Source organism: Haemaphysalis longicornis, unplaced genomic scaffold, assembly GCF_048455015.1.
Source record: "Haemaphysalis longicornis isolate Haplotype H1 unplaced genomic scaffold, Haemaphysalis longicornis Haplotype H1 scaffold_7, whole genome shotgun sequence".
Lineage (NCBI taxonomy): Eukaryota > Metazoa > Arthropoda > Arachnida > Ixodida > Ixodidae > Haemaphysalis > Haemaphysalis longicornis.
The window spans coordinates 166,203,695-166,229,933 of record NW_027526422.1 but is presented as its reverse complement, the minus strand read 5'-3'; the positions used below and the strand labels follow the sequence as shown (position 1 = coordinate 166,229,933).

Sequence of the window (26,239 nt, the reverse complement as noted above, 5' to 3'; positions counted from 1 at the left end):
TCGTGCTACGTGCGTCATTACAGTGGCAGTGCACCCCGACTGCAAATGGGCTGGCTTGCAAACCTTCGCCGCACGTACCCTGGACGCCCTGTGCTAGTCGGTGGGGACTTTAATGCGCCTCATGAGGCATGGGGTAACCCTTCGTCCAGTGCGCGTGGTGTGGCAGTATGACACACATTTACAAGGCCGCAGTTTGTGCTACTCAATGCTCCGCACATACCGACACATCGCTGGGATTATGCTCGCGCGCCCCCCTATGCCCGGAACTTTCCTGGTGGACAGGCGTAACTCCGGTCTCATGGGACCCCTAGCCGCACTGTTGGGGCAGTAACCACTATCCCCTACGTCTTGGTTTAGCTCCAGGGTACCAACGATGCCTACGGCCCCGCTGTCGTAAGACTGACTGGGACTTGTTTAGGAGGGTGTTAGACCTGGAATCCTATGCTATGCAGTGCCTATTTTATGCGCCGCCCTTAAGGTTACAACGTGGACAGCTTGGGTGGACGTGTCTAGGCCAGTTCCTGACGTGCATCTCCTTCGATTAGGGGCAGCTCGTCATCGTGCTTAACGGGCTGTGAACCGGTATCCAGGATCTCCAGAATTGCGAGCTTCTTTAAGTCGTGCCGCAGCCGCTGCCCGCCGCCACGAGAAGCGCCTTTCTAGAGAAAGGTGCTTAGATTGGTGTGCGTCCATTGGACCGTCCTCAACGACATCTCAATTCTGGCCGACGTTCAGCAGCATGGAACCTGGTGCATGACCACCGGACCCTGCCACAAGTGCGCGCCTTTCCTCTGGGAAACCGCCAAAACAATTTGCCCCAGAGTTAGCCAAAGCATTCTTCCCGGCGTTCGACCAGGCTCCACCACAAATAATCGGCTAACTTTACCACCTTCCTGAAGCAGGTGCCTGCCCAGCTCAGGTGGACATTGATAGCATACAAGGGCCCTTTACAATGGCGGAATTTGTGGTCTCCATCGACCAGGTAAAGTTGCGCACAGCTCCTGGACCAGATAGTATCACCTATGAAGTGTTCAAAAACGCTGATGGCCCAGCTCTTCAGTAGATGCTTCACTCACTCAACGCCATCTGGGGCTCAGGAGAGCTCCCAGATTCCTGGAAACATGCGGAGGTGGCGCCGATACCAAAACCAGGCAAGCCAGTGGACCGCATGAGTGACCTTAGGCCGATTGCATTGACGTGCATTATATGCAAGCTGCTGGAGCGTATGCTCGCTACTCGCCTGTCCTGGAGGCTTGAGCGCTACCTGTGGTATCATCCAGCTCAGATAGGCTTCCGCCAACACCTCGGTACAGAAGATGGCCTTGAACATCTTTCGAACATAGTACTTTTGGGTGGCAGAGCTCGCAGCATACGAACGCTCCTAACCATGGATGTCCTAAAGGCTTATGACCATGTCAGTCACTCAGCGATCCCTACCATCTTACGTCAGCTGAAAGTTACAGTCATGGTCTGCAACTTGGTGCGGTCTTTCGCCGACAGGCGTACATTTTCTATACGAATCAGTAAGGAAAGGGTAGGGCATTTCACCTCAGAGCGAGGAGTACCCCAGGGCGCTGTGTTCGCACCAGTGTTGTTTAATGTGGCGCTCCTTCCCCTCGCGTAGCAGTTAGCTACCGCTCCGGACATTTTTTTCTAAGCTACGCCGATGACATTACAGTCTGGTCAGTACATGCAGATTTGAACAGACAGCAGGCAGGCATCCAGGTGGCCCTAGTCAAAACGGAGCATTGGTGTGCCAAGATTGGACTGGCAGTTTCGGCTGCAAAGACGACCTTCATGTCGATCACAAATAGGTGGGGCCGACGTCGTCTTTCCCAGACACCCCTCTCCTTGGCCTTAAACGGCCATGCCCTCAATCCCGCATCGTCAATGCGAGTGCTTGGAGTAGAAACAGATGCCTCTGGGTCCGCGGCTCCATGGATCCGCTGCGTGCGCGGCAAAGCCTCCAACACGCTTTATCTCTTTCGACGGATCTCACAAAAGACTGGCGGTGCCTGTAGTCGCATGGCACGTATACTAGTTCGATCTGTCTTTCAACCCCGGCTGATATACCAAGCTCAGTTTCAGCATCTCACACGAAGGGACTGGGACCTACTGGAAAGTATAAACCGAGACGATATGCGAGTTATCACAGGCCTGCCTCGTATGACCCCAATTCCGATGCTACAAGCGGAGGCCCAGCTGAACACCTCGAACGAGCTTGTTGAACAGCGGAGGAGGGCACGTCGTCTGAAAATTCAAACAGTTCCCGTTGCTGCGGCATTGGCCTACTACTTCGATTCTAAATCACCTGTTATATTACGAAAATCGCCTGACCTTCCCCCTTGGAGCCAAAGCCAATCCACAGAAAACCGGCCACTGACCCGCTACGCCGTTTTCATAATCAGTCACTTCCGCCCAACCCTTTACCCTCGGAGTCGAATGGCACAGCCGATGCAATGCAAGTGTACGTCGATGCATGCACGGCCCAAAATCTCCTAAACACCAGCCTTGTGTGCCCCACTCATCCAGAAGTGCAGCAGACCTGCACGTACCTCACCGAGGCACCTCTTCCTTCAATCATGGCAGAACTTCTGGCCATCCGGGATGGGTTATCCTCATTATATCCTCGATTACGCATAAACACGCCGTCGTGCCTTCACCTGTACACAGACTCCACACAGGCAGTCCGGGAACTCCGACGCGTCGCCAAGTCGCTCGACTTGACCTGTGATGCGCATCGCATTGTGAACTCATTTTCGTGTCCCGTGCGAGTTTTGTGGAATAGACGTTCGACACCTGCACACTGTGACGCTGACGTGGCCTGCCATCCCGAGAGGGTAACTGGGCCGCTACCCCTGCTCCATGTGTCGAGAGTGACACCCTCATCATTCACAAGGAGTCTCTCCGGCGCTCCACGCGTGCCCTTCTTCCCCCGCGCGGGTCGGACCTTCCTGGCGGTTTAACCCGGCACGAGGAGGTAGCGCTTCGGAGAATCCGCGTGGGCGCAGCTTTGACCCCGGCGTTGAAGGCCTCATGGAGGACGCAGGTTTCCGCAGAAACATGCCCCTTCTGTAAAACCCCTGCCACTGAAGCGACCCTGGACCACCTCCTGGGTTCATGCTCGGTCCTCAAGGCAGCACGAGGTCATCACATGAGGGCCCTTGGGTACCACCCAGGACGACCACCTGACCACCTGACCTGATCTTATTCCAAAGGCATGATGATGATGGTGACAGTGATAATGATGGTGAGGAATATGATGGTGATGTTCTACAGAAGCGTACCCGAAAGGGGACTGCCACTTCTGGGATGCTTGGGGGGGCCTGCTAAAAGCTTAAAAGTGAAATTCTAAGCAATCAATGAGTAAAACAAAACAACGATAGCAGATGATGCCCGAATCTCCACTTTCCCTTCTCCACTAAAATAAAATATCTGGGGACACCGGAGTCGTCAAACGTGCTCTGAAGGCGAAAGCTTTAGTTTTAATTATAGGCAATTACTTTACGGCAACATCGTATTTTCGTCGTTTTCTTCGAATTCATTTCTTTCTCAGTTTGCGCGAATAATATCTACGTCTTTTTTCTGTGCTACTGAGTGTTTTCACGTTTTTCAGTGGTATTGTATACTCCTGTCACCACGTGAAATACGACGGCACAAAGACTGGACACGGCGCAGCCTCCCTGGAATCAGGGTTGTGCCGCTGGCGGGCACAAGTTGTACTGACATGGCACATGTGTCACGAGGCATTCATTAGACCTTTTACGTTTCCAAAGTTTTATGTAGCGGGTGCGTAAGCAACTGGTTTCTGGCAAACTTCTTAAGTGGGTATGTTCCACACAGAAAGAAACAATGGTACCCACTTTTGTTTGGGATTAGAAACACCCGGTAATAACGCATCTGTCCGCAATGGGCTGCTACTGTAGATACACGGGTTCAAATCGCACCGTTTCAACCATGTGTTTTAAACTAATTTCTTTGAGTGGTTTCGACCTCGCGGCAAATTTGACCTTCATTTGACAGCAGCTGCGCCGTACCCTTGGCAACGCAACACTTGACCCGTTGGGCCGAACTCCAGTCACGGCCGCGTTCGCGACTGCCGGCTTGGCGCATGCGCTCTCCGCTGCTGGTTCGCACCAGACCACGGGACTCACCGTGAGCACCATAGCCAGGTGATGGAGGAGCGCGAGCGCGGGCCATATTCCCTGAGCCTTGGGAGGGAGCTGGTGGCTTTGAGGCGTCATCTGCAAGCGGGGTCTGCCCACCCAGTGGATATCGCCCAAAGAGCCGTTGGGCTCGGAAAACACCGAATGCAGGACCGCAACCTTAGACAAAGCCACTCTTTGGACGAATAGTAAAATAATTACAGCTAAACCAAAGTTTAACCAAGTGAAACAAAGGCATAACGAGGTTAAGCCTAGCTGTTGCTCTACCTATTCAGGGGTACAGGGCTAACTGAGCTGCACCGCAGCTATTCTATAGTTACTTTTTACACCGAAGACGATTTTCTTGAGTTGACAAAGAGAACTGTGAGTCAGTAAGTTAACATCACTGATGGTGGTGGTGATGTTTATTGACGGGTGGACCTAGCCTTGCGTGGTATTCCGGCAATTGCTCACCCGATCAGCACCTTTTTACCGCTTTGCGCTGGAATTCACCATTACTCGCTGAGGCATGTGACACGTAAAAATTACAGGATCAAACGAAAGATGTCCCTCCTCGTGATCCAATGGCCTTCCGGGAAAATGAAAACGTTCAAAGAGGCATGCGGAGCGGCTATCCTTCGCAGTTCTTGAAACAAAGCTAGCCGCTCCTCCGCATGCTGTGAGAGGGGAAACGGAAGGTGCAGCAACAGAAGGGAGTGGAGCCTTGTTTCAGGGCCCCAGTTTCAGCTGCCGTATTTTCGCTTTTCAGGTTAGTTATCGCTGAGTGTGGAGGGCGGATAGGGCCACGGCTGCCTCCCCCCTCCTGTGAAGGTGCCTCATCCTGGCGAAAATCGAGGTTGCTGTAGTGGACGTTGCCTGTAGTGTGTCAGGTTTTGGGTCAGTCCTTGCGACGGGAGAAAGGGTGGGGAGGACGGGTGGGACCGAATATTTTCCAAGAAAAGAAACTTGGGGTATTGGCCAGGAGTCGGGCGCTTTTGGAAGCTAATGTGGTGGCCTCACAAAAAACAATGACCCCTTTTCCACTAACGTGAAACCTGGGGATCGGCCAATCATCCAGTGTATGCGTGGTATTCATTAAAAGTATAGCGGGCGATTTATTTATTTTGCAATACTGAAAACCGCTATGGCAATGGCTACTGTGCCTGCGCATGCGCTTTGCGCCCGCATCTAGCAGAAAAAAACCCCAGCGTGCATTGTCTGCCACGTTTCCACACAATTTTCGGCGTTGACGTCAACAGATATATTGTCACGGGACCGGACAATACCCGCGCCGGCATGGCCCACCACTAATGACGACGAAGAAGAAGATGGGTGCGGGGCGCAGCAAGCCCGGGCTCGGAATGGCTGCCTGTAAATAGTCGTGTAAATACATCACTTCATCGCCTCATGGTTCATGTCATCTGCCGCCACGTTACATTTGGTGGAGTGTGCGGGTTCGTCAACCCCATCCTGGTCCCAGCACCGTATTGCATCGACGTGGACGCAGCCGCCAAGGACAACGAAGCCACGCCGGGCCGCCCCAGCCCAGTCGAGACCAGCACAAGACGATGTCCCCCGCCCCGTGTCCCCAGCCCGAAAGACCCGAAAGAAGACCAGCCGAGACCAGCCCACCCAGAAGCGCCGACGATGTGTTCCCCGGCCCTTCTGTCCGACGTGGCTCGAGGACCTTCGGTGGTTCGTCACGGCTGACGCCATTGCTTTGCTGGGCCAGGCATCATCAACGTCGTCATCCTCATCCGTGGCGGCAAGTGATTCGTCACTGCATTTTTCATCTCATCAGCATTCAATCGCCAATTTGCCTCGTCGTCGACCGGGACGGTCCTCATCGACCGGGGAGGTGATGTCACGGGACAGGACAATACCCGCGCCGGCATGGCCCACCACTAATGACGACGAAGAAGAAAATGGGTGCGGGGCGCAGCAAGCCCGGGCTCGGAATGGCTGCCTGTAAATAGTCGTGTAAATACATCACTTCATCGCCTCATGGTTCATGTCATCTGCCGCCACGTTACAATATTATTAATCGCACTCACATTATGCGGTGGTGCTATACGTGCCCTCGAGCACTTCACATTCCTCATCTCGGCCGTGGCGTGAACAAATAGGAACAATAGCAGCGACATTTTGTAGTAATACTAGGATAGAATAGAGAAACGTAAAGATTAGAAAGGCGAGGAATGAGAAGAGAAGAGTTGTTCCACTGTTGGTGTTCCCGTCACCCAGAACACGCTGCGAACACTGCTGGCTGGCGTCATGCTGCGTCCGCGGGACGAGAAGCCTCGAAAGGAACGTTGAAGCAGCGAGGCGAGCGAGCTTGCTTTAACGAGGAGCGACGTCATCGGGTGTCAGAAAAATTTCGAATTTCGCTGGAAGTGTGGCCGACAGACGGGTACTGGGAAGCGGGAGTGGCATGCGACGGCCCACACCAGCAGTGCCAAAGTGCGGCGACATCCAAATTCAGGCCGCCGAAACGAAGTCCTCCCGAGAGCGCCCGATGGCGGAGACAAGGCTAAGCAATACCCGCTGCTATAGTGTACTATACCGCTGCCCTAGTCGTGCATGTGTCTCGCACTTACAGGGGGATTCACACGACGGATATGCCCGAACCCAGCCCGGTGACGTCGCGTGACGTCTAGTAGACGGTCCGGCTGATGGAAGCATTCACAGGAAGGATAAAGCATGCAGTCGGCAGCGCGGAAGAACCGAGGCCGTATGCGTGCGGCGAAAAGAGAAACAGGTTAATGTGGTTGAGGTGTGGAGGGTACCGGCAAAGATGAACGCCGAATGAAAGCGTCGTAGCGCTAGTCACAAGAAAGAGCCATGAAGATCACGTTTACGTGCTGAGGGAGAACGAATATATCCAGAAAGCTGTGGAACTCACGTTTTCTGGTTCGAGTTTGTTGAACTCCTTCATTCTTTGCTATCACTTCACGCACGCTAACTGCCTCCGGTTTCTGACATAGCTCCCGAACTTGTTCGGGCCTGCCCCACTTCTCATTTCGGTATCACCGCTGGGCAGGCAGTTGACGATCGGCTCGATTAGTGTTTCGTCCACTCGTTTATGTGTCTGACAAGTCAAATGCCCCTTTCGGGAAAGCCCTGTACTGCGGTGCTACAGTTCCGAAACAAGCATACGTCCCACGGAAAAAGTACCCGAGAGCATAAAAATGTCAAGAAAAGAAGACGTAGTGGTGACCTCGATACGCCCGCTATCCGACCAGAGAGGCGTTGTTGCTTGACTAGACAGCCTTGTGCTCGCCAAAGCGCAGTATTTTGATATATTCCCCCGCCGGAATAGCGAACGGAAATGAAGCCTCAGAATGTCCGCCCGCGTCGTGTCCCGGTGTTTTAGTACCGTGCCTACATAAAACGACGACGACAACAAGAGATGCCGACAGCCCGAGCCCCTAAGAGGCTCCGTCCCTAAAAAACAACTATGCATTGGAAATGTGGCAGCTGTATCACAGTCCCCGAGGCGTGATACCTAAACGTGATGGGAAATGAGTTGATAACGACAGCCACGTGACTGCATTTTACTGGTACTAACCTACAGGGCAGAAACTTGGGGGCTCACTAAGGGGGTTCAACTTAAATTGAGGACGACTCAGCAATAATAGGAACGGAAGATGATAAGTGTAACATTAAGGGACCAGAAGAGATCGGAGTGCGTCAGGGCACAAACGTGTGTTAAACACATATTAGTGGAAACTAAGAAGAAGAAATGGACGTGGGCAAGGCATGTAATGCGAAGGGAAGACAAGCGTTATTCATGAAGGGAAAAAGAGTGGATCCCTAGAGAAGGCAAGTGTGGCAGGGGGTGGCAGAAAGTTAGATGGACAGATGAGATGAAGTTTGCGGGGTTAAATTGGTCGCACTTAGCACAGGAACGGGATAACTAGAGAATAATGGGAGAGGCCTTTGCCCTGCAGTGGGCGTAGAGATGATGATGATGATGATTACGCTGGTGGTGATGATGATGATGAAGATAATGGGTAGTAGTAGTAGACCAGGCCCTGTTCTAGCCAGCCTTGCTGCATCCTCACGTACCGACGCCTCTTTCCCTTATCCGTTTGCACGCGCTATTTCTTGTTGTGGATACCACTATGTGGTGATTTGTCTTTATTTTCGTTGCCTTAATTTTTGCGCCGAATTCTTGAACTTGGACTTTCTGGAGCTCGTCAGAGGGCACGTCCCCGCACGCAATAGACATCATCATCATCCCGTTCGGAACAAGAAAGAAGACCGGCAGCAGCAGCCCGGCGCACAGTCTCTAAAGCTCTGAGGCAAGTTGTTTTTGTTGTATTATGGATTTGTTGTATTATACATTGTATTATGCAACCCCAAAGTAGCTTTACTGACTGGAGCTTGGTGCGGTCATTTGTTTATAGCCTTTTAACGCAAAGGGCGTACCTACCATCTTTGACGTAAAGCACTAGCTCTTTGAGGCTTTGCCTTCATGATGCCAAATTGACAATACAGATTTCTAGTGCCGGTTTAGAACACTTGATCGCCAGTAGGGGGATGGCCCTTCGAAAATAAATTAGGGTAGTACAACACGATTTGAGCTCCACGTACGAGAGATACTCGTTGTTTGGAACGCAACAACAGCAGTGTACACGCGGCTGCAAAATAAGCCAGGGCACGCGAGCGCGTGGCAAAATGAATATGCCGCGCCATCAGACGTTGCCCTTTTGAATCCAACACAACGATGTGCGGGTGCGTGTCCACCTTGGTATACTACCCTGTCTTTTGTTTCGCTTCAAACGGCAATGCTGGTAGCACAGAGGGCTTGTTGTCGCTAGGTGTCACTTTTTATGGTCAACACATCTCGCGGCACGCGCTTCGGCTGCGGACGGCGAGGGTGAAGCCTGCTTTGCTCTATTTGCTTGAATGTGACAAAGGACGCATTGCAACGATATTGTGATGTCCTAGTTTTAGGCGCGACAGCGTTTCTTTCACTCTATAAAAGTAAATTTGGTGTGTCTTTGTCAGTCATTTATTTATTTATTTATTTAGTTATTTATTTACTTATGTACATACATACTCTCAGGGCCGCTCAGGCGTTTGAGAGAGGACAGGGTACAAACTGCAAAAATAATAATAATTAAGTTACAAGGAAGGAATGAATGAAAATGGCAAACAATCTCAGGTAATACTGCCAAGAAGTGCATTTTCAAAAGGGAAAGTTGAATGATCTGTGATTGAGACAACAGACGACGGAAGGTGGTTCCAATCCCTGCCGGTTCTGGTTACAAAACAATCATAAAAAAGGTTAGTCCTGTATTCGGGTTTTGCAAGGCGTATTGCAAGCGATTCTTTATTTGTGTTCTTTTCGTCAACCCAAGAATGCGCAGATGTGTACTCGCGTTTTCACCAGTCAATACGTGTTTACTACGTGTGCGAGACGCCCTCTCATCACGCCGTATTCAAATAAACTATTTCTCGCCTCAATTCCGTTTTGTTTTCGCATGGGCGTTCTTTGTTAGCAACCAACGGCTAGTTAAAAAAAATACCAAGAAGCGATGCAGTATATGCTATCTGTCGGATCGGGGCAGAGCGAGGAAAGCGCACTTCACCCGGTGCCGTTTGCCGCCGAAGACGCGTGTGCGAGCGAGGCATGTTTGCAGAGAAAATGACCCCTATCGCCAAACGCCGATTGTGGCCAGCTTTCCCGCTTGAAGCGAACGAAGAGACGGGATAGCGAGCGTGGTTGGATATGCCGGCGCAAATGGATGTCTCGACACTAGAAATACAACGTCAGATGGCGCGGCGATGCATTGTGCCACGTGCTCGCATGCCATTTTGCCGGCGGGCGTACATTATGGATCAAGTAGACCAGAAAACACAGACCTTGTCTCAAATATGCTGAAGTTGCGGAGCAGTTGTTCAGAAGAGGCTATCACAAAGCGGGGCTCTACCACAGCCCAGGATCACTCGGCCTATCAAGACGCGGCCGATCGGGCCACTCGCTACAGCTCGCCGGCTCGTCAACGCTTTTGAAGAAGGACGCGGATGCAGTGTCTGGAGGGAAGGGGGGGTGGGGGGGGGGTGGAGAGGGCGCTTCGTTCGAGTTCGCTCTTGCGCGTTCAGTCTTTTACCCCCGTATTCACAAACCTAACTTAAGTAGAACTTTTCCCTTCGGTCACTTTTCGGCTCCTCAACGCGTTTCAAGAACCAAACTTATGCTCAAAGGGCGCCTTTCGCGCTACTTAAGTTCATCATCATCATCATCATCATCACCACCACCAGCCTATCTACGCCCACTGCAGGGCAAAGGCCTCTCCCATTATTCTCCAATTGCCTCGGTCATGTGCCAACTGTGACCAATTTATCCCCGCAAACTTCTTGATCTCATCTGCCCATCTAACTTTCTGCCGCCCCCTGCAACGCTTGCCTTCTCTAGGGATCCACTCTGTTACCCTTAATGACCAGCAGTTATCTTGCCTTCGCATTACATGCCCTGCCCACATCCATTTCTTCTTCTTAATTTCTACTAATATGTCTTTAACACCAGTTTGCTCCCTGACCCACTCCGCTCTCTTCTTGTCCCTTAATGTTACACCTATCATTTTCCGCTCCATTGCCCGCTGTGTCGTCCTCAATTTAAGTTGAACCCTCTTAGTGAGCCTCCAAGTTTCTGCCCGGTAAGATGCAGCTGTCATACACTTTCTTCTTCATAGACAATGGTAGGCTGCTATTCATTACCTGAGAATGTCTGCCATATGCACCCCACCCCATTCTGATCCTTCTAATTATCTCTGCCTCATGGTTGGGATCTGGGGTCACAACTTGGCCTAAGTAGATATATTCGCTTACCACTTCCACTGCCTCGCCACCTATCTCAAACCGCTGTGCTGTCCCCATGTTATTGATCATTACTTAAGTTTTCTGCATATTAATTTTCAGGCCCTTGGTTCTACTCTGTTCGCCCAGTGCGGAAAGCATGCTTTGCAATTCGTCCCCCGAGTTACTTAGCAAGGCAACGTCATCAGCAAATCTGAGGTTACTGAGGTATTCTCTATTAACCCTTACTCCCACCTGTTCTCAATCCAACGTTCTGAATACTTCTTGTAAACATTCTGTGAATAGCATTGGAGAGATTGTCTCCTTGTATGACACCGTTCCTTATAGGTATGTTACTGCTCTCCCTATGGAGGATGATCGTAGCTGTAGACCCATTGTAGATATCCTCTAGTATTCTTAAGTTAGGTCCTCTACTTAAGTTAGGTCGGTGCTACTTAAGTTAGCTCCCGACATAACTTAAGTGAGCCTTTACCCGACCAACATTGCAGAATACTACGATAGCTTGGCTGAGGTGTTCGATTTCGCGCGCCGTACGCGAGAAATTGAGAAAGCTGTAAACAATAAAGCTTTTCCGCGAGCAACAACGATCCGCGCACACGTCCGCCGCCCTTACGCGGCCGTGCGCATAACAACGGCCCACCGGCCCGGCCGGTGTGCGATGCGGCCAGCGCCGGCACCATGGCGTTGCCTTCGCTCGTCGAACGACGCCAGCAGGTGCAGCTACAGTTTGCTGGCGCTTGCCCGAATGGAACTAATCGCGCAAACCAAGTTACGCATGCGAGAAAGGGGATGATGCTGAGGTGAACATTCACGCAATATATAATAATGTGCGGTAGTAGCGCAAGCCGCGATCAGTATTCTGCCACGATTCTAAGCCTAAAGTTCCCTGCGGGTACCGGCTGCGGACGGAGCTGGGTGATCTGGGCGCTTCGAAGCTGGCGCCACGAAGCGTTCACCGCTATTGACGCACATGTCAAGTCCCGCCAAAACGCCGTGTACGGACTGGCGCATCGCGCGCTAGCCTCGTTCGCAGGAGCCTAGCGTGCCTCGTAAAGGGCGCCTTTGATAAGTGCGCCTTAAGGAAGGTTTGTGAAACACAAAGCGGCCTTTCCTCATTCTGGTCCTTTTCCGACACTTACGAAAGGCGTCCTTATGGCATAAGTTAAGTATGCTTTCTGAATACGGGGGTTACAGCGAGAGATTTAAGTGCACATGGCCGAAACACCGGTTTCGTTATCCGACAGACAAAATGGCGGTCGCTGGACGGGTTAAAGTAAAGTTCGCGCAGCTTGCATAGGGATGAAAGGCTGGAAGAACCGCTCAGCTGGCGGCCCCTCTACCTTCGCCAAAGAGCTGGCTGTTCAACCTCACATGAATGTCCAAACTTTCCGTTGAAAGTTCTGTATTACTGGCAAGCCCGGATTGTCTTCTCCCCAGCCTTTCACATCTCTCCCAAAGTGGGCCGTGTTAGCACGAGCTACAACCTGCGGCAACCGGCTTCGCGACCTCGGCGTCTGTAACGTTAAGTCCGAGTCTCTGATGCCCACTTAAGGCATGAACTCACGTGAATTGGCTGCAAGAGCACGCGAGAGATCACACCACAAACTCTGGGCAGTGTGTTCTGGAAGGTAGCAATATACAGGCAAATACAGGCAGGCTCCTTTCCTCACCCCTGCCTCCAGAATAAAATGTACCCTGAAATCTACAAGAACAGATGCCCTCACTGCAATCTGCTAGGCACTCTCCAGCACGTCATAGGAGAGTGCAATTTCTCCAAAGACCGCCCCCCACCTATACCCATAAGTAATTCGACTACTATCCTCACCGTTGACGAGCGATGGGAGATCTTGCTATCCAGCCCCGCCCTGGAAGACCAGCTCCGACTGATCCACAGGGGCCAGGCGGCCCTGGAAGCATATGGAACCCGTGAAGAGGGAGCCACCCCATCGGGCGCTTAACGCGCTCTGTCTGACAATAAAAGTTGTTTCCTCCTCCTCCTCTGGAAGGTAGAGCTTGCTGACGCCAGGCGCTCTTCACGAGTCGCACGCTCACGTGCCTTCGATATTTTTCTTTGTATTTTTTCCTGTTAACGTAATACGGCGTAACTAAAAGCATAAACAGCTCTGCCGTTAAAACGCATTTGCGCTTGTGTTGTCTTGAAGCCCCGGTCACCGGTACAGGAGACGAGGGAGTTACCTTTGGTTACCGCACCGCTATCTCTGCATGGTTCAACAGGGGGAACAGGAGTTAGCTAGTGAGTTTGCTGCTGACGTCATACCGTGTGACAGGTGAATGTGACGGCACGAGTGAGTACAGCAAGTGCTCTACAGTCACGGGGAGCACTGATCCTGCGATGGATGTGTGATACAAATTCCGCAGTCTGCTTGTCGAAGAAGTTTCCTGTAAGCAATGAAGAAACGAAAGAAAAGATATGCAAACGCGATGCAGAAGCAAATAAGGCTGATAGTTATCTCCAGGAGATGTAATAGGACTTTACCGTTCTACGGCATCGGGCCTGCCTACTGCCATGGTGCTGATGTTTGATGCGGACCACGACGTACGACGCTTTACCCCACGGGCCGCATGTGTCTCGGAAATGGAGTGGCAAGAATATGTGTTGCACGTCTCTGCCTACCCAAGTAGCAGCGTCGCCGTGACGACCATGTGCACGTTCCGGGGGGGGGGGGGGCATGCAACAACCAAAAATAAAAGACAAACAACACACTCCGCTTTCCACAGCAGGGTCGTATGTTTCAGAGTGAAAAATACAACCACCAATTTTTTGTGACACATAGCAGTGTTAAAAAAGCTTCAGAAGATTCAACTACTTTCCTTGTATTTGTGCTTCACCTTGTGTTGAAACACAAACTAAAAACTCGCCACCTAAAATGAAATATTTGGCTTACAACACTTATATCCGATCGTGCCTTGAGTACGCTTAAGTAGTCTGGGAGCCGCATAAAAAATATTGTCAAACTCGAGCAAATTGAAAGGCAACATATTCGGTTCATTTACAACTGCTTTCAAAGACACGATTCCCCCACGACACTCATGCATAATAACTACATTCCGACACTAGAAGCTTCTCGAAGAACAAGCGAGAGATTAAAATTTCTTTTGAATGTTTGGAACCGCAAACAGCACCTTAATTGATCCCTCAATATTTCTCACCCCTCTTTGTCCTCGCCTACCAGACAATGCCACCCTTTTAAATTTACCCCCTCCTTCGCCTGAACAAGCACTTATAAATTTTTATATTTTTTCGCGAAATACATCTTGCCACAGTCTTCGGCCACTGTGTTTACATTCGCCAAATCTGTATGTATTAATTGAGCAGCTTTTTCCGCGCGGTAATTTTTGGTCTTTGCCTCTTTGTGTTGCTTCTAGGATCAAGATTGTGTAATTACATTTGCTCGAGCCTAATTAGGCACTGTATCATTGTCTAAAATAATAAAATATTAACATCAAGATAATAATAGAGCCACGAAGACAAAATACAAGTTTGTTTTGTTCGAAAGATTTCGTGTTTTATAGTGTCCCTAGCGCTTGTCTGGATGAAAACGTTGTTTTAGTCACTTAGAAATGAATAAATTTACGTTAAAATGATGATTTTCTCCATAAATCGTGTTTTTAATGGCCTGCAGTGACATCCCAGGGAGCGACCACTCTGCAGCCCATTGGAAAGCCTTGTTTACTGTTAGTCAACCAAGATGACGCCACCATACTGTGGCAAGCTGTTTTCTGCCTCTGGTTTGTTCTTGACCGTATTTGAACATGACTTGTTTTTATTCAGGGTGAGAATAATCGTTTCGTGAAACAGAGTGATCGCTCGACAAATATTGCCACGTAAGACACCGTTGCTTGCGTCAATCGGGCAGTGTCGCCTAAACCAACCCCAAAGTCCCGCAGTCGTGTGCAGCTAAACCAAGAATAGTTTGCGCAGTACCAACAGCGGTGCACATCGGTACTGCTATGTCTACGTGTGGTTACGTAACATCAATTGTTTATCCCGCGATTCTTACTGACATAAAAACAATGTGCCCTAAATTTAAGCGCAAATAGCTCGTCCGACACGCTTGTAAGTTCTGCCTAATTTGGGTTTGGTTATCCCGGCCTCCGCCAATCGCAGAGCTGGCTGGTATGATGTCGTAAGTTCTGTTGCGGGAAATGAGCCAATGGGTCGCATCCCCTTTCCATTTTTTCCTAATAATACAGCTTGGTTGAGCCAAGTTTGCGTTAAAAGTGGTGTAAACAAGAGTCTAATGAGGCAATCTTTTGAAAGAACCAAACTTGTGTATTGTCTTGACGGCTCCTTTAAACATGTAAGCTTCGAAAAGTCTTAGAGGTCGTCGCCAACTTTCGTTGCGTTGCAGCTGTTCTACTGCGCGCTCTGTTCTCCGCTGTGGTCGAGAAAATGCATGGTCCATAGCAGAGGATCCCGGGTTCCGGGACTGTACCTGGTTCCGCGCAGCCGCCACTTTCGCCACCTCCGCCGCGTCCTGCCCGCTGGGTGCCATAACGCGGCACTGTTCAGCATAGGCCTTGCGTGCGGCCTGGCTGCCTGCTTTAGGGTACTGAACCTGCTACATCCACAACAGCCGGTGCCTCCCGCCATCGCTGAACCAAAGATTGTGCTGCTTCCGAAGGCGCACGTCCCGTGGTCCTATGACCTCAGCAGCACGGCCCTGTACAACGGTGGGTGTTCTCTTGTAAAGTGTAGCTGCAAGCGAAAGTGGCTCACTTATGTGCAGCTTTCCCGCTCATGACAGTCCTTTCAACAGTGATTACCTAGTAGTGATTCAGCGAAATGTAAAGTTTTTTGCGAGGCTAATATTGGGGCTTCAAACTTGCTTTGTGCTCAGTTCAAAGTCTCCCAAGTTGCGCAACTAAGTTCCGGAGCCATGGAAACTATCTCATAGAATTGCATGGGGAGTAAGATTTGACAGCGAATTACATAAACAGTATTTGAAACCGCTGAAAGTTGTCAGTGTTATAATCTTCACGCTGACTTTGAGTTGCTTTGTGCCAAATATCAATTCCCTGAAGTGGTTTTGCTAGGTTCCTGATGTCGGAGTTTTGAGCGAGAAAGCTGGATATGTTTATCGCTCTTGGAGCCTCCAGCGTAGTTTCACCGGACCAACGCGCTATTCCGTTTCTGAGTAGCTAGAAGCGCACTGGAATAATCAACACGCGAAAGCTCGTACGCCAAGGCGCTACCACGGCTCGAATTACAAAGGGCCACGTGACAGAGGCATGGCTCCCGTGCTTAAAAACGCAGGAGTTATACTCCAAGGGAACATTGGAGGATTCGAAGAATCGCCCTCCAAAAGGGGCTAGCGTTGAAGGTGGTGGACAGGCCACCTTGACCTTCATCGGCGAGACCGAAAAAAATTTCTCTGCTGCTCCTTCTCCCGAAGTGCGATTTATTTTTTCTGTTTATGGGAAGAGGCAGTCAATAACACCCCTGTTTACCGAGGTTAAACTCCCTCAACTTGCCATTCGCCGAAAAATTGCTCGACTAAAATTTTTGTATCTGCTTTACAAGAATAAGCTTAATTTAAACCATAATCTCTATTTGCGTCCCCTAGGAAGAGCATCGTCACGAATCAATCACCCACACGTTATTATGCCCTACACACCCAGAACTGACACATTTAAATACTCTTTTCATCTCAGGACGGTTGTCGACTGGAACTGCCTTGCCGCAGATTTTTTTCAAAATGTTTACACAGTTGAATCTTTCGTTGTTAAATTATAATTGTCATTGTATGATGTAGTTCCTTCTCTGTAACAGCCCGACCGGGCTTACATATTTGTGAGTAAATAAATACATAAACAAAAAAATAAAAAAATAAAGAAATAAATAAAATAAAAAATAAATGAGTAAATAAATAAAGTGTCATTCTTTACCCGCGATGGCTCAGTAGCTCGAAAAAGATAAAGATGATTAGTTATTGAGGCGTGTGGCGTTTAACGCGTTGAAGCTATAGCTGAACGATCAGGCGTGTTGTAGTGGAGGGCTTCTGATTAATTTGGACCACCTGGGGTTCCCTATGTGCGCCTAATTATACACACAGGGTAGTTTTAGCTTTTATCCTCCATCAAAAATGCATGCTCCGGGGTCCGGACTCCACCCACGTTCTTGGAATAGGGATAAACAGACGGTCAAGATACTCGGTTGCTGCATTATTGATGGGCGGGCCCATTTTTGTTTAGTCAATTACTTGTTGGGGCGATATCCAAGCAGCACTCCATGTCACGATCGTTTTGGCCACACATTAGCAACAGGACCTTCAGAGAGTTCTTGTGCTTTCCAAGCGGGTCTTAGCCTTGATCCCTTCCACGGAACTCTGTCAGCTTGAGGTCGGCTCCTTTGCTTTCGTGAGATTAAGTCTCATTACCGCCTCTCCCGCCGTCTACTCCCCTCTGCACACCCGACGCTCTATCCTGCCGATGTACACATATTGTGCTTAGTGCATACGTACACGGATCTCCGTTGAATCTCCCGCCTGCACCGCATGTTGAACCGCGCTTTGTACTGCTCATCCCACTGCCCCGTTTCTGGGGCGATCCAAACCATGAATAACCTCATCTGGCAATGCCCCCACAACCAATTCCCCCCATATCGAGATGGCGAGCAATTGGCGAGGGTTTTGGGCAGTTTTGATTACGCGTTGCAAGTAGCCGTCGTCGTTCGGGCTGCCACAGTCACCAGGGACCTTCCTTTTTCGGTCACCCCTGAATTAGCCCTAGGGGCAATAAAAGTTTTTTCTCTCTCTCTGTTAAAATGGCATTGGTTCCTTGCTGCTGAAATTTTCTTATACCTGTACGGCTGTCTACATTCGAGGCCGACCAATACAAACCAAATCTGGCCTTATATATGTAGGGCAACGCAGTAGACAGATGCTATACCAGCCATGCAGTGCTTTTCTTGCGGGCCATTCTAGGCTCTGCTAATGGCTGCGGTTGGTATTGGAATATTACATTTCTGAATAACGAGCAGGCAAAAGGTTGGTCCTCATTCCGCTTTGGCGGATCCAGTAGCGTCATGTAGGGTATTGTAGTGGGACTCTAAAGGTGGGATTCACTGATAAGTTTAGAGGGTGGTTTCTTCTTTTGGCAACACTGAAAACCCCCTTGACCATGGATTCGATTCAGGTGCATGCACGATGCCCCCGCACTTTGCAGAAAAATAAATGCCTGCGTGCATCGTCTGCTGTGTTTCAACCCGATTCTCGGCGCTGGCACCCCACTTGCCCTCGAGCATTTCGTATCCATCGTGTCGGCCATGGCGTCCACAGATATGAATAAGAGCAGCGACATTTGAAGGGTTGCTAGGACAGAAAAGAGAAAAGTAAATATTAGAAAGGCGAGGAAAGATTAGGGAACAGTAGTTCCACTGTGGTTGACCCCGTCGCACACTACGCGCCTCAAACACTGCTGGCTGGCCTCATGCTTCATCCGGGAGACGAGAAGCCTCGAAAGAAATGGTGAAGCGCGGAGGCGAGCGAGCTTGGTGCGACTAGGAGCGAAGTATGCGTCATTTCCAACCACTTTTGAGTTCGTTGGAATGGAGTGTGGCAGATAGACGGGTATCTGGAAGCGGGAGTTTTTTTTTCCCCGGGAGTTTTTTCAAACGACAATAGGGCCCCTGGCCTGTTTTGCCGCTTGGTATGCTTACAATTTGACTCAAATCTGCACAAAATTCCTCCGCACAAAATAAGATACATGCCTGGTTACCCAGCACTGTCAGCAGTTTGAAACGGTTGTCTTTATGCGGACTTTTTTAGGACTTATTTCGTTTCGGACAGAACGTTACATGAAGGGACAGACAGACGAATATATATACAGACATACAGGCAAAATTTGCATGTGAAAGCATCTCAAAAATGGATCTCGCCTATAAAACCAACATAAAAACACGGTTCATCGTAAGACACGTCCATATAAAAGGCTTTACCCCTTCTAACCCATCTACGACAAACACATCTTCTTTGGCTGCATTGCAGGTCTGCTACTACACGTTCTATCCTCCGCTATGCTCGATCAACCCATGGCTCACAACAGGAGATCCCGGTTCCCTGGGCTGCCCCTGGTTCTACACAGTAGATGGCTTCGACGGCTCCGCCGCGTCCTTTCCGCTGAATGCAGCGACTACGTGGTGTACGGCATAGGCATCGCTTTCGGCCTGGCGCTGTCCTCTGTGCTGGTGGACCTCCTACTGCCACAACAGCAGCCTCGCCCCGCCACCGCTGTACCGAAGATTGTGCCTCCGCGAGTGCCACACGTCCCCATTTTCGACGATTTGAACAACACGGCCCTGTACATTGGTGGGTATTATATTGGCAAGTGTATCTGCAGGTGGAGATGGTTCGATTTGATTCCTCTTGGCAGCTCCAGAGGTAGTTTAACGAGTCAATAGTAACCTAGCGTCATCTGTCGGCGGGGGAGACTGTTGTGACTTCATCGTCTTCACCCCTTCTAGCAGACGACGTTGATCATCATCATTTTCATCATGCTCTTCACGAGCTGCCGCATGCTCTCGTGGCTGCGTTGGCTCGCGCCACTTCTTCTAGTTTTCACTAAAGCGTCATCGTATCACGTCGTGTCGCTCCCCTTCCTGAGCATCGCGCCGCAGCTCCTGGGTATGTCTCATGCAGCAGACGCAACATGCGTTCTGCCACAGCCATGGGAAGAAGAATGCGATGTCACCAATACACCCAATTGTGGCTAGTGGTTAGCTCCGTTCTCCGGTTAAAGTACGGACGGAGGTGTTCGTGACCCTGCGGGAGGGAAGACGGCCATCGCTCTGCAATCCACTGTTTCACCTTCCGGAGGATGGCGTCCTGGTCAGTCAGTTGGACCTCTGACTTGTGAATTGAGCTTGTTTCTTGTATCTCTACTTTGCTCGCAGCTTCGGACTGGGTGGCCAAGCTTCTACACTCCCGTGTACGCGTGCTCTGCTGGGTGTTAACGCATCCAAACAACATCCGGCTCAAGGCTCGCCATGTAGCGGCCACATGGGGACGCCGATGTACCAAGGTTTTCTTTATGAGTACAAAGTCCGACAAGGGACTTTCGTCAGCGCTCGAACTGAGCGTCAGTGAGAACCGCAACGCCCTCTGGGCAAAGACGAAAGCCTCACTGGTCGAGCTGTACAACAAGCATTACCACGACTACGACTGGTTCCTCAAGGCGGACGACGACACCTACGTCGTGATGGAGAATCTCAGGTGTGTGCTACACTGCTATGGTTCTATCGGTACTCATACATACTCGCTGATACGTATAGAGTAATGGTGCGACGTCCTAATAAATTCATCGGGTATCACAGCGGGCATTTCTGACCACTGTGCATGAAGTTGTAGCTTTGTGTTTTCTTAGAAGTGCCTTCAGAAAACAAGCATGTTGGCACATTAACAGATTACGGTGCAGAATTTCATAGTTGTATAGGATACAGGTTATAGTTTTATAGGCTGTAGAGCTTCATATTCCACACATTTATTATGCTAAACGTTTCACATGGCATGCCAAATTGAGGCACACTTCAGTATGCTACCCTAAAGAAAGTTTTTGCTGCAGTTAACTGAAAACACTTCCTACGCTGTATTGTTACAACTGCTAATATTGCAAATATTGTATTCCTAATATTGCTGCCTTACTGAATTTTTTTCGACACGCTCATAGACAGAGCAGCGCAGCTCTAAGCACCTCGTTATTCAATTTCTTTGGGCATGAAAATTAAGACAGCATGACACGTTACCGGTAACCTTTGAAATAAAATATTGCAAAACCCAAAGACACCGGCACTTCAGGAGCTCGTTAACGGTCCACGGAATAATAAAACACCCGTTTTTGCTGGAATATGTTGTATTATTCCTGGATGGTCCCACTGACCAATTTCCAATACCACCAGCGCTGTGGCACAACCAGGAACATCCTTCGGGATGCGATTTGTGTTCCGTTAATCGTGTCCATTGAACCCCTTTCGTTGTGTGAAGGTGAAAAAGTGGTGGCAGGAAGCAGTGTGGAAGCTAGTTTAAAATAGTGACCAAAAATGTATACCAAGGGAGTTCAATTTAAAATCAGAAAGCAGTCACAGTTGTCAGAAAGAATCAAAATGAATACCGGAGTATTGTATAGAACTCTAGGCAGAATAAGGATCACAAATAACACTTCCACGCTAGCAGGGCATTCATGTTTTAAGCCTGAGGTGGCTGGAAAAAAACATGAAATTACACAAGAAATTACGTGAAAGAGGATAGTGCTGTGTATAAATGGAAAAAATTTGAAACACCCGAGAAAATCGGAAAAAGACACCATTTTCACAGAGCGTGAAGTGGAAGCAATGTCTATCTGCCATAGTTGCTGTTTAGCAGATGCTACAAGCTTTTGTTGTCTCGCTTTAGACCTTAGCAAAAAAATTATAGAATTACTGACATGGCGTGCCACAAAGACGAAAATGCTTAGTGTACAGTACAAAATATGAACATTAGTGCGAAAATAGGACAACCAGCAACAAAAACTTACAGAGAACAGAGGAAATCTGCAATACATCCTAATCATTCTTGCAGTCACACATACGTGCGTTAGCGAAAACCTCTACAAACGGCAGAATGCTGCGCTGTTGACAAAGGCTCCCCAAAGTTTGGTATGCCGCATGCGGATAAACTGCGGCGAACTTCTTAAGTTTGGTGCATCATGGCAGACACGCCTCTTACAACTTTCCTAGCCATTCCAAGACATTTTATACTGATTCATGTGTAATCTCACATCTATCTTCCAAAGAAGAGCCCAGATATACCTGGCAATGTGTTGCTGAACTTTGCGTGCCAGGGCTAAACAAATGTTCTTGAATTTCGGTTGCACATTGGTCCTTGAGCGCCGGACACGGGGTGAACGCGTGGGAGTTAAGCATTAATTTGTGCATAACCATTGTGAAATACTGTCATGGTGATATAATATAAAGAGGGTCGATATGTGAGTACAAACTGTTTTAGCTTAAACTGTTAATGCCCGTTTTCTCAACAACGATGGCGTCTGTTAGCGCTACCGTATTTTCAAGGTTTCAACGAAAACCGTTCAGAATTTTGAATTGCGTCTGGCGTTCGAAAGAGTGCCACAGTGCCGTCACCAATTATGCATTCGGGGTATGAAGGACTTTTTTTGTCATCATATGCCTTTCGAAAGTGTGCTTCCGATTGAAATGTCGATTGATGAACATTAATCTAAATAAAAACAAGGTAGGCAGGTCATATACCCGATTTTTTGTAGAGTTGCCAAACGGATGGTAATAAGATGTGGCAGCAAATGTCAGCCTGGTGCGATAAAATCAAGAGGTCGGTTGAAAATATGCTACGAAAAATCCTAAACCGAATTGAAGGCCTGTATCTAACGGCAATGGTGTAACAACGTCGTTTTTACCCCGAACACCCACTTGCTTTGAAGCTGGTTCGGTATAAGGTTGCATTTACTTGAATATGATGCTCAGTTGCGAAAATGTTGCAGTGCACAAAAGGCTTCTGTGTTACACGTCATGTTTTCCCATTTGTGAGGGTAAATTTGAATCGCTGATGATTACCCGTAATGGATGTTAACAAAGGGCTCCAAAAGTTGCGTTGCGTTATTGCATGAGGGGTAGTTTCAACTTCCACCTTCAATCTTACAATAACGTTTAACAGTATAACACATGAAAGTGAAACTGCTGTAAGTCAACCTGTCGAAAAGGGCCAGGTATAACAGGCTACTTGTCGGACAGACAACTTTCATCTTAAAGCGACCGCTACAAAGGACACGGTTCATCTGCCAGCTCTCTCATGCGGGTGTTTATTGAATTTATTTCAGTATTTTTAATACAATCCAGGGTATCTATAAAACAATGGTCACTGAGACATCACCTTATGAAATTTTGTGATCCACTGATGGCCAAGAAGGTGAACTTGGGCTGTCGTGCACAATTCACGTTGTGCGTCAGGCTGCTTAGTGTTTGTCCCTTGAATATTTATTACAATGGACTGCCTCAAAAAAAACAATTTCAATACCTTATGCAGGTTCTTCCTCTTGGACAAGGACCCTTCGAAGCCCGCATACTTCGGCTACCCTTTCCGCGTACTTGTGAAAGGGGGTTACGTGAGCGGAGGGTCGGGGTACGTGCTAAGTCGGGAGGCGCTCAGACTCATCATACAGGAAGGTCTGACACTGTACGGCCGCTGTCGTGCCGACAGTAAAGGTTCTGAGGATGTCGAGATAGCTCGCTGCCTGAGCCCCATTGGCATCCAGCCGGAAGACACTCGTGACGCGCTCGGCCGCCACCGATTCTTCCCAGTGCGCCTCGAGAGTTTCCTGGTACCCGGTCTTCTGCATCCAAAATTCTGGCTGTGGTGGTACTCCACTCACCCGATAAGGCCGGTACGTGATTGCGTAAGGAGCCTCCTTCTATTAAAATCCAGAATATTAAGTATTCCGGTTCGTTCAGAATAACAGTTACTGCTATGAAAATTAGCGATTGCAATAGAAAATGTGGAGACACTAGACCGCGAAAACAATGCGATAAGCGCGATGCTTTCACCATCTGAATGGATTATAATTAAAGCACTTGAGTTCCCGCAGACACACGATTCCACCCGATTTTTTCCTACGCATACAAGTTTCTCATACTCGAATTGAACCAATATTTTGTTGCCTGTATCAGTTGGGATATCCAACAGGCTGTAAACTGTGACGCTCGCATTTAGAGCCAACTATTGTAGGTCTACAACAACAAGGCATTTTTGGTTGTTTGCTGCGCAACAACGGATCAAGAACGCAAGTATCTCTTTCATGGTAGATGTCGTCTCTATGAGATCAGTGTCTTCTGTTTTCTTGGTGGTATGTAGATGGTGGTTCTGCTATGCTAATAAACACACACATCCGGCTTTCAAGTTATGCACACAACAGTACCAATTTCAACACCCACTAGAAAAAAACATTTCAACTAATTCAGTGTCCTGACGAGAAATTCCCAAGATGTTTTGATACTGCTGCGTTCTTTGGTTGTAGAAAGGAGCAAATTGAAAAACAATGCGCAACCGAGAAACCTACTAATCGCTACGTAACACCAGCAGAATAGCGTAAACGTCGGTGACATGATGTTTTACAGAAAGGGGTATACTGACTTTGAAATAAGAGTCTGCACATCGTACCGAAATAGGCACAGTGAAGTGTAAGTATTGATACTAACAGCAATCATATCAATAGTAGTATTTATCAGCAACCAGGCAGAATCACATGAAAGCGATAAACGTGCACAAATGCAGACAAGTGGACAAACAATAAGCTTCCATGAATAAATAAAATACAACACGTGTATTTGAACAACAATGGGCCCAATGCATGTTTAACAACTGATGAATAGATTCCAACTATGATTGTTAGTAATGCAGCAGTACTTTTGAAAAAGTTGGCATTGAAATATTGAATTGCCGCAATTTTCTCGTAAAACTACCTCAAAAGTATTTTAGGATGAAAACGTACAGTGCGATCACTGTAATGGGAACCGATGAGCACGTGGCTGCCGCGCTCCGTGCAGCTCTGGCGCTGAGGAGTGGAGAGACTCGGAGACAGCCGGCACATGCCTGCACGCAGTAACACAAATATATTCACCTGAAGCCATTAGGGAGAGATTTCGTATAGATGCGATTATAACTGTTCGTTTCTTGAAAAAAAAAGTTTCACAAAATAAACAGGCGTAGTGTATTTTACATCACAAGTGCAGATAAAGGTTGGAATTTATCTGTCTGGCTAACAACAATTTGTCCGGAACCTTTCTCAGAATTCGTAAAATTACTGAGGTATTGCTAGCAACTTAAAAGGCCTCCGAAAAAACCAATAAAAAGCCAGACGTCAGGATTTGAAAGCACTTATGATATTCTTAATTTATAACTCGGAACAGGGGGTCACAGCAAGAGGCATAGTACTAAATACTGTTCACTAAAAAGAAAGCATGAAAACAAAATTCAAAGGAATGCAACAAACCAAAAAAAGGACCTTAAGGTGACAACTAATCTATATCGTGTTTTAGAAATTACGTTGTTTATTCTAAGAAGAGCATTCGCGTACATATAAGAGCTTTGATCAGAAATACACAAAAATACGCTGCTGAAAAGTTTAGTTCAACAGCAGCCTTCTCCACAATTCGTAAAAAAATTCCAGCTGGTGAGCGACAGTCCGTTTGTTACACTGAAACCTTGGTCGCTGTAAACATCTAGGCACTCCACCGCTTTTTATTTCATTTTGTTTACTGAATACCGTACCTACCATCCACCTGAATTCATAAAACTCCGAAATATTTTGCCCAAACCGCCATCTTACGGTCCTACGTTTTCCCTGTTTGTTTAGTTCTCAAAAACAAAACAAACTGGTGAAAGAGGCTTCCACCTAAGCAATGCCAGATTTATTGAACCTGACAGAACTTCAGTCGCCCTTTGGAACTCTTCTGTCTTTTGACACGCATAGGTTGCTCCCCAGGGCAATAGGTTTCTGTGATTACGACCACTGTAGGGGAATACAAGATGCTGCTGCAGCGCGGCCCAAGACACCCCTGAGGAAGCAACCACGTAGGTCGCGAAGCGACTGGTTCTCAATTAAATGTACATTTGGTTGGAGTCTGTAGTTAGATTGCTCACTCGTAACTTCCCAACTAGGCAGATCTGTGTCAAATGTCTTCCGTGGAATATATGGTTATAACAAAGGTTTTGTAACATGATTTGATGGTATCAATTTTTTGTACAGTGCTCTTTACAGTCTATGAAGTTTCTGAAAATGCCTAGTGCGGTTTATAGTCGCGTCGGCTGATTTATGAACGCTGTTTCTGCAGGGTCGCAACTGCTGCAGCGACACCGCTGCAAGCTTCCACTACATCAAGCCGGGCAGAATGTACGTCTACGAGTTTTTCGTGTACCATGTACGAGTTCTGGGTGCGACCAATCAGCATTTCTAATGAAGATGATTTGCCCCCGCAAGAGCTATAGCTCCAGGACGATTGTTTTCAACGATGGTGCCCACCAGCTCCTGATACTCAATGACTTTATTATCTTCCTCTGTATATGACATTGGCTTTCATTTCAATAGGCAATATTTTTTACTATAAATGTATACTACAAAGAAAAGTGCCCGACTGACTGACTGACTGACTGACTGACTGACTGACTGACTGACTGACTCACTGACTGATCAATGCCCAGTCAAAATTGCTAGATATAACGACTTGAAATTTTGGGAGTACAGTTGTG

General features: G+C 48.4%; 1 protein-coding gene across 1 annotated transcript in view; it reads left to right on the top strand.

Annotated features, from left to right (window-relative positions):
• LOC144146644 (glycoprotein-N-acetylgalactosamine 3-beta-galactosyltransferase 1-like) overlaps positions 1-25,947 on the top strand; it is a 40,067-nt gene extending 14,120 nt beyond the window's left edge. The window contains exons 2-5 of the mRNA XM_077678581.1: positions 19,122-19,300; positions 19,885-20,203; positions 23,021-23,378; positions 25,825-25,947. Coding sequence (XP_077534707.1) covers positions 19,122-19,300; positions 19,885-20,203; positions 23,021-23,378; positions 25,825-25,947 — 979 coding nt within the window. The remainder of the gene's footprint in view (positions 1-19,121; positions 19,301-19,884; positions 20,204-23,020; positions 23,379-25,824) is intronic.
• Positions 25,948-26,239: the final 292 nt, after the last annotated feature.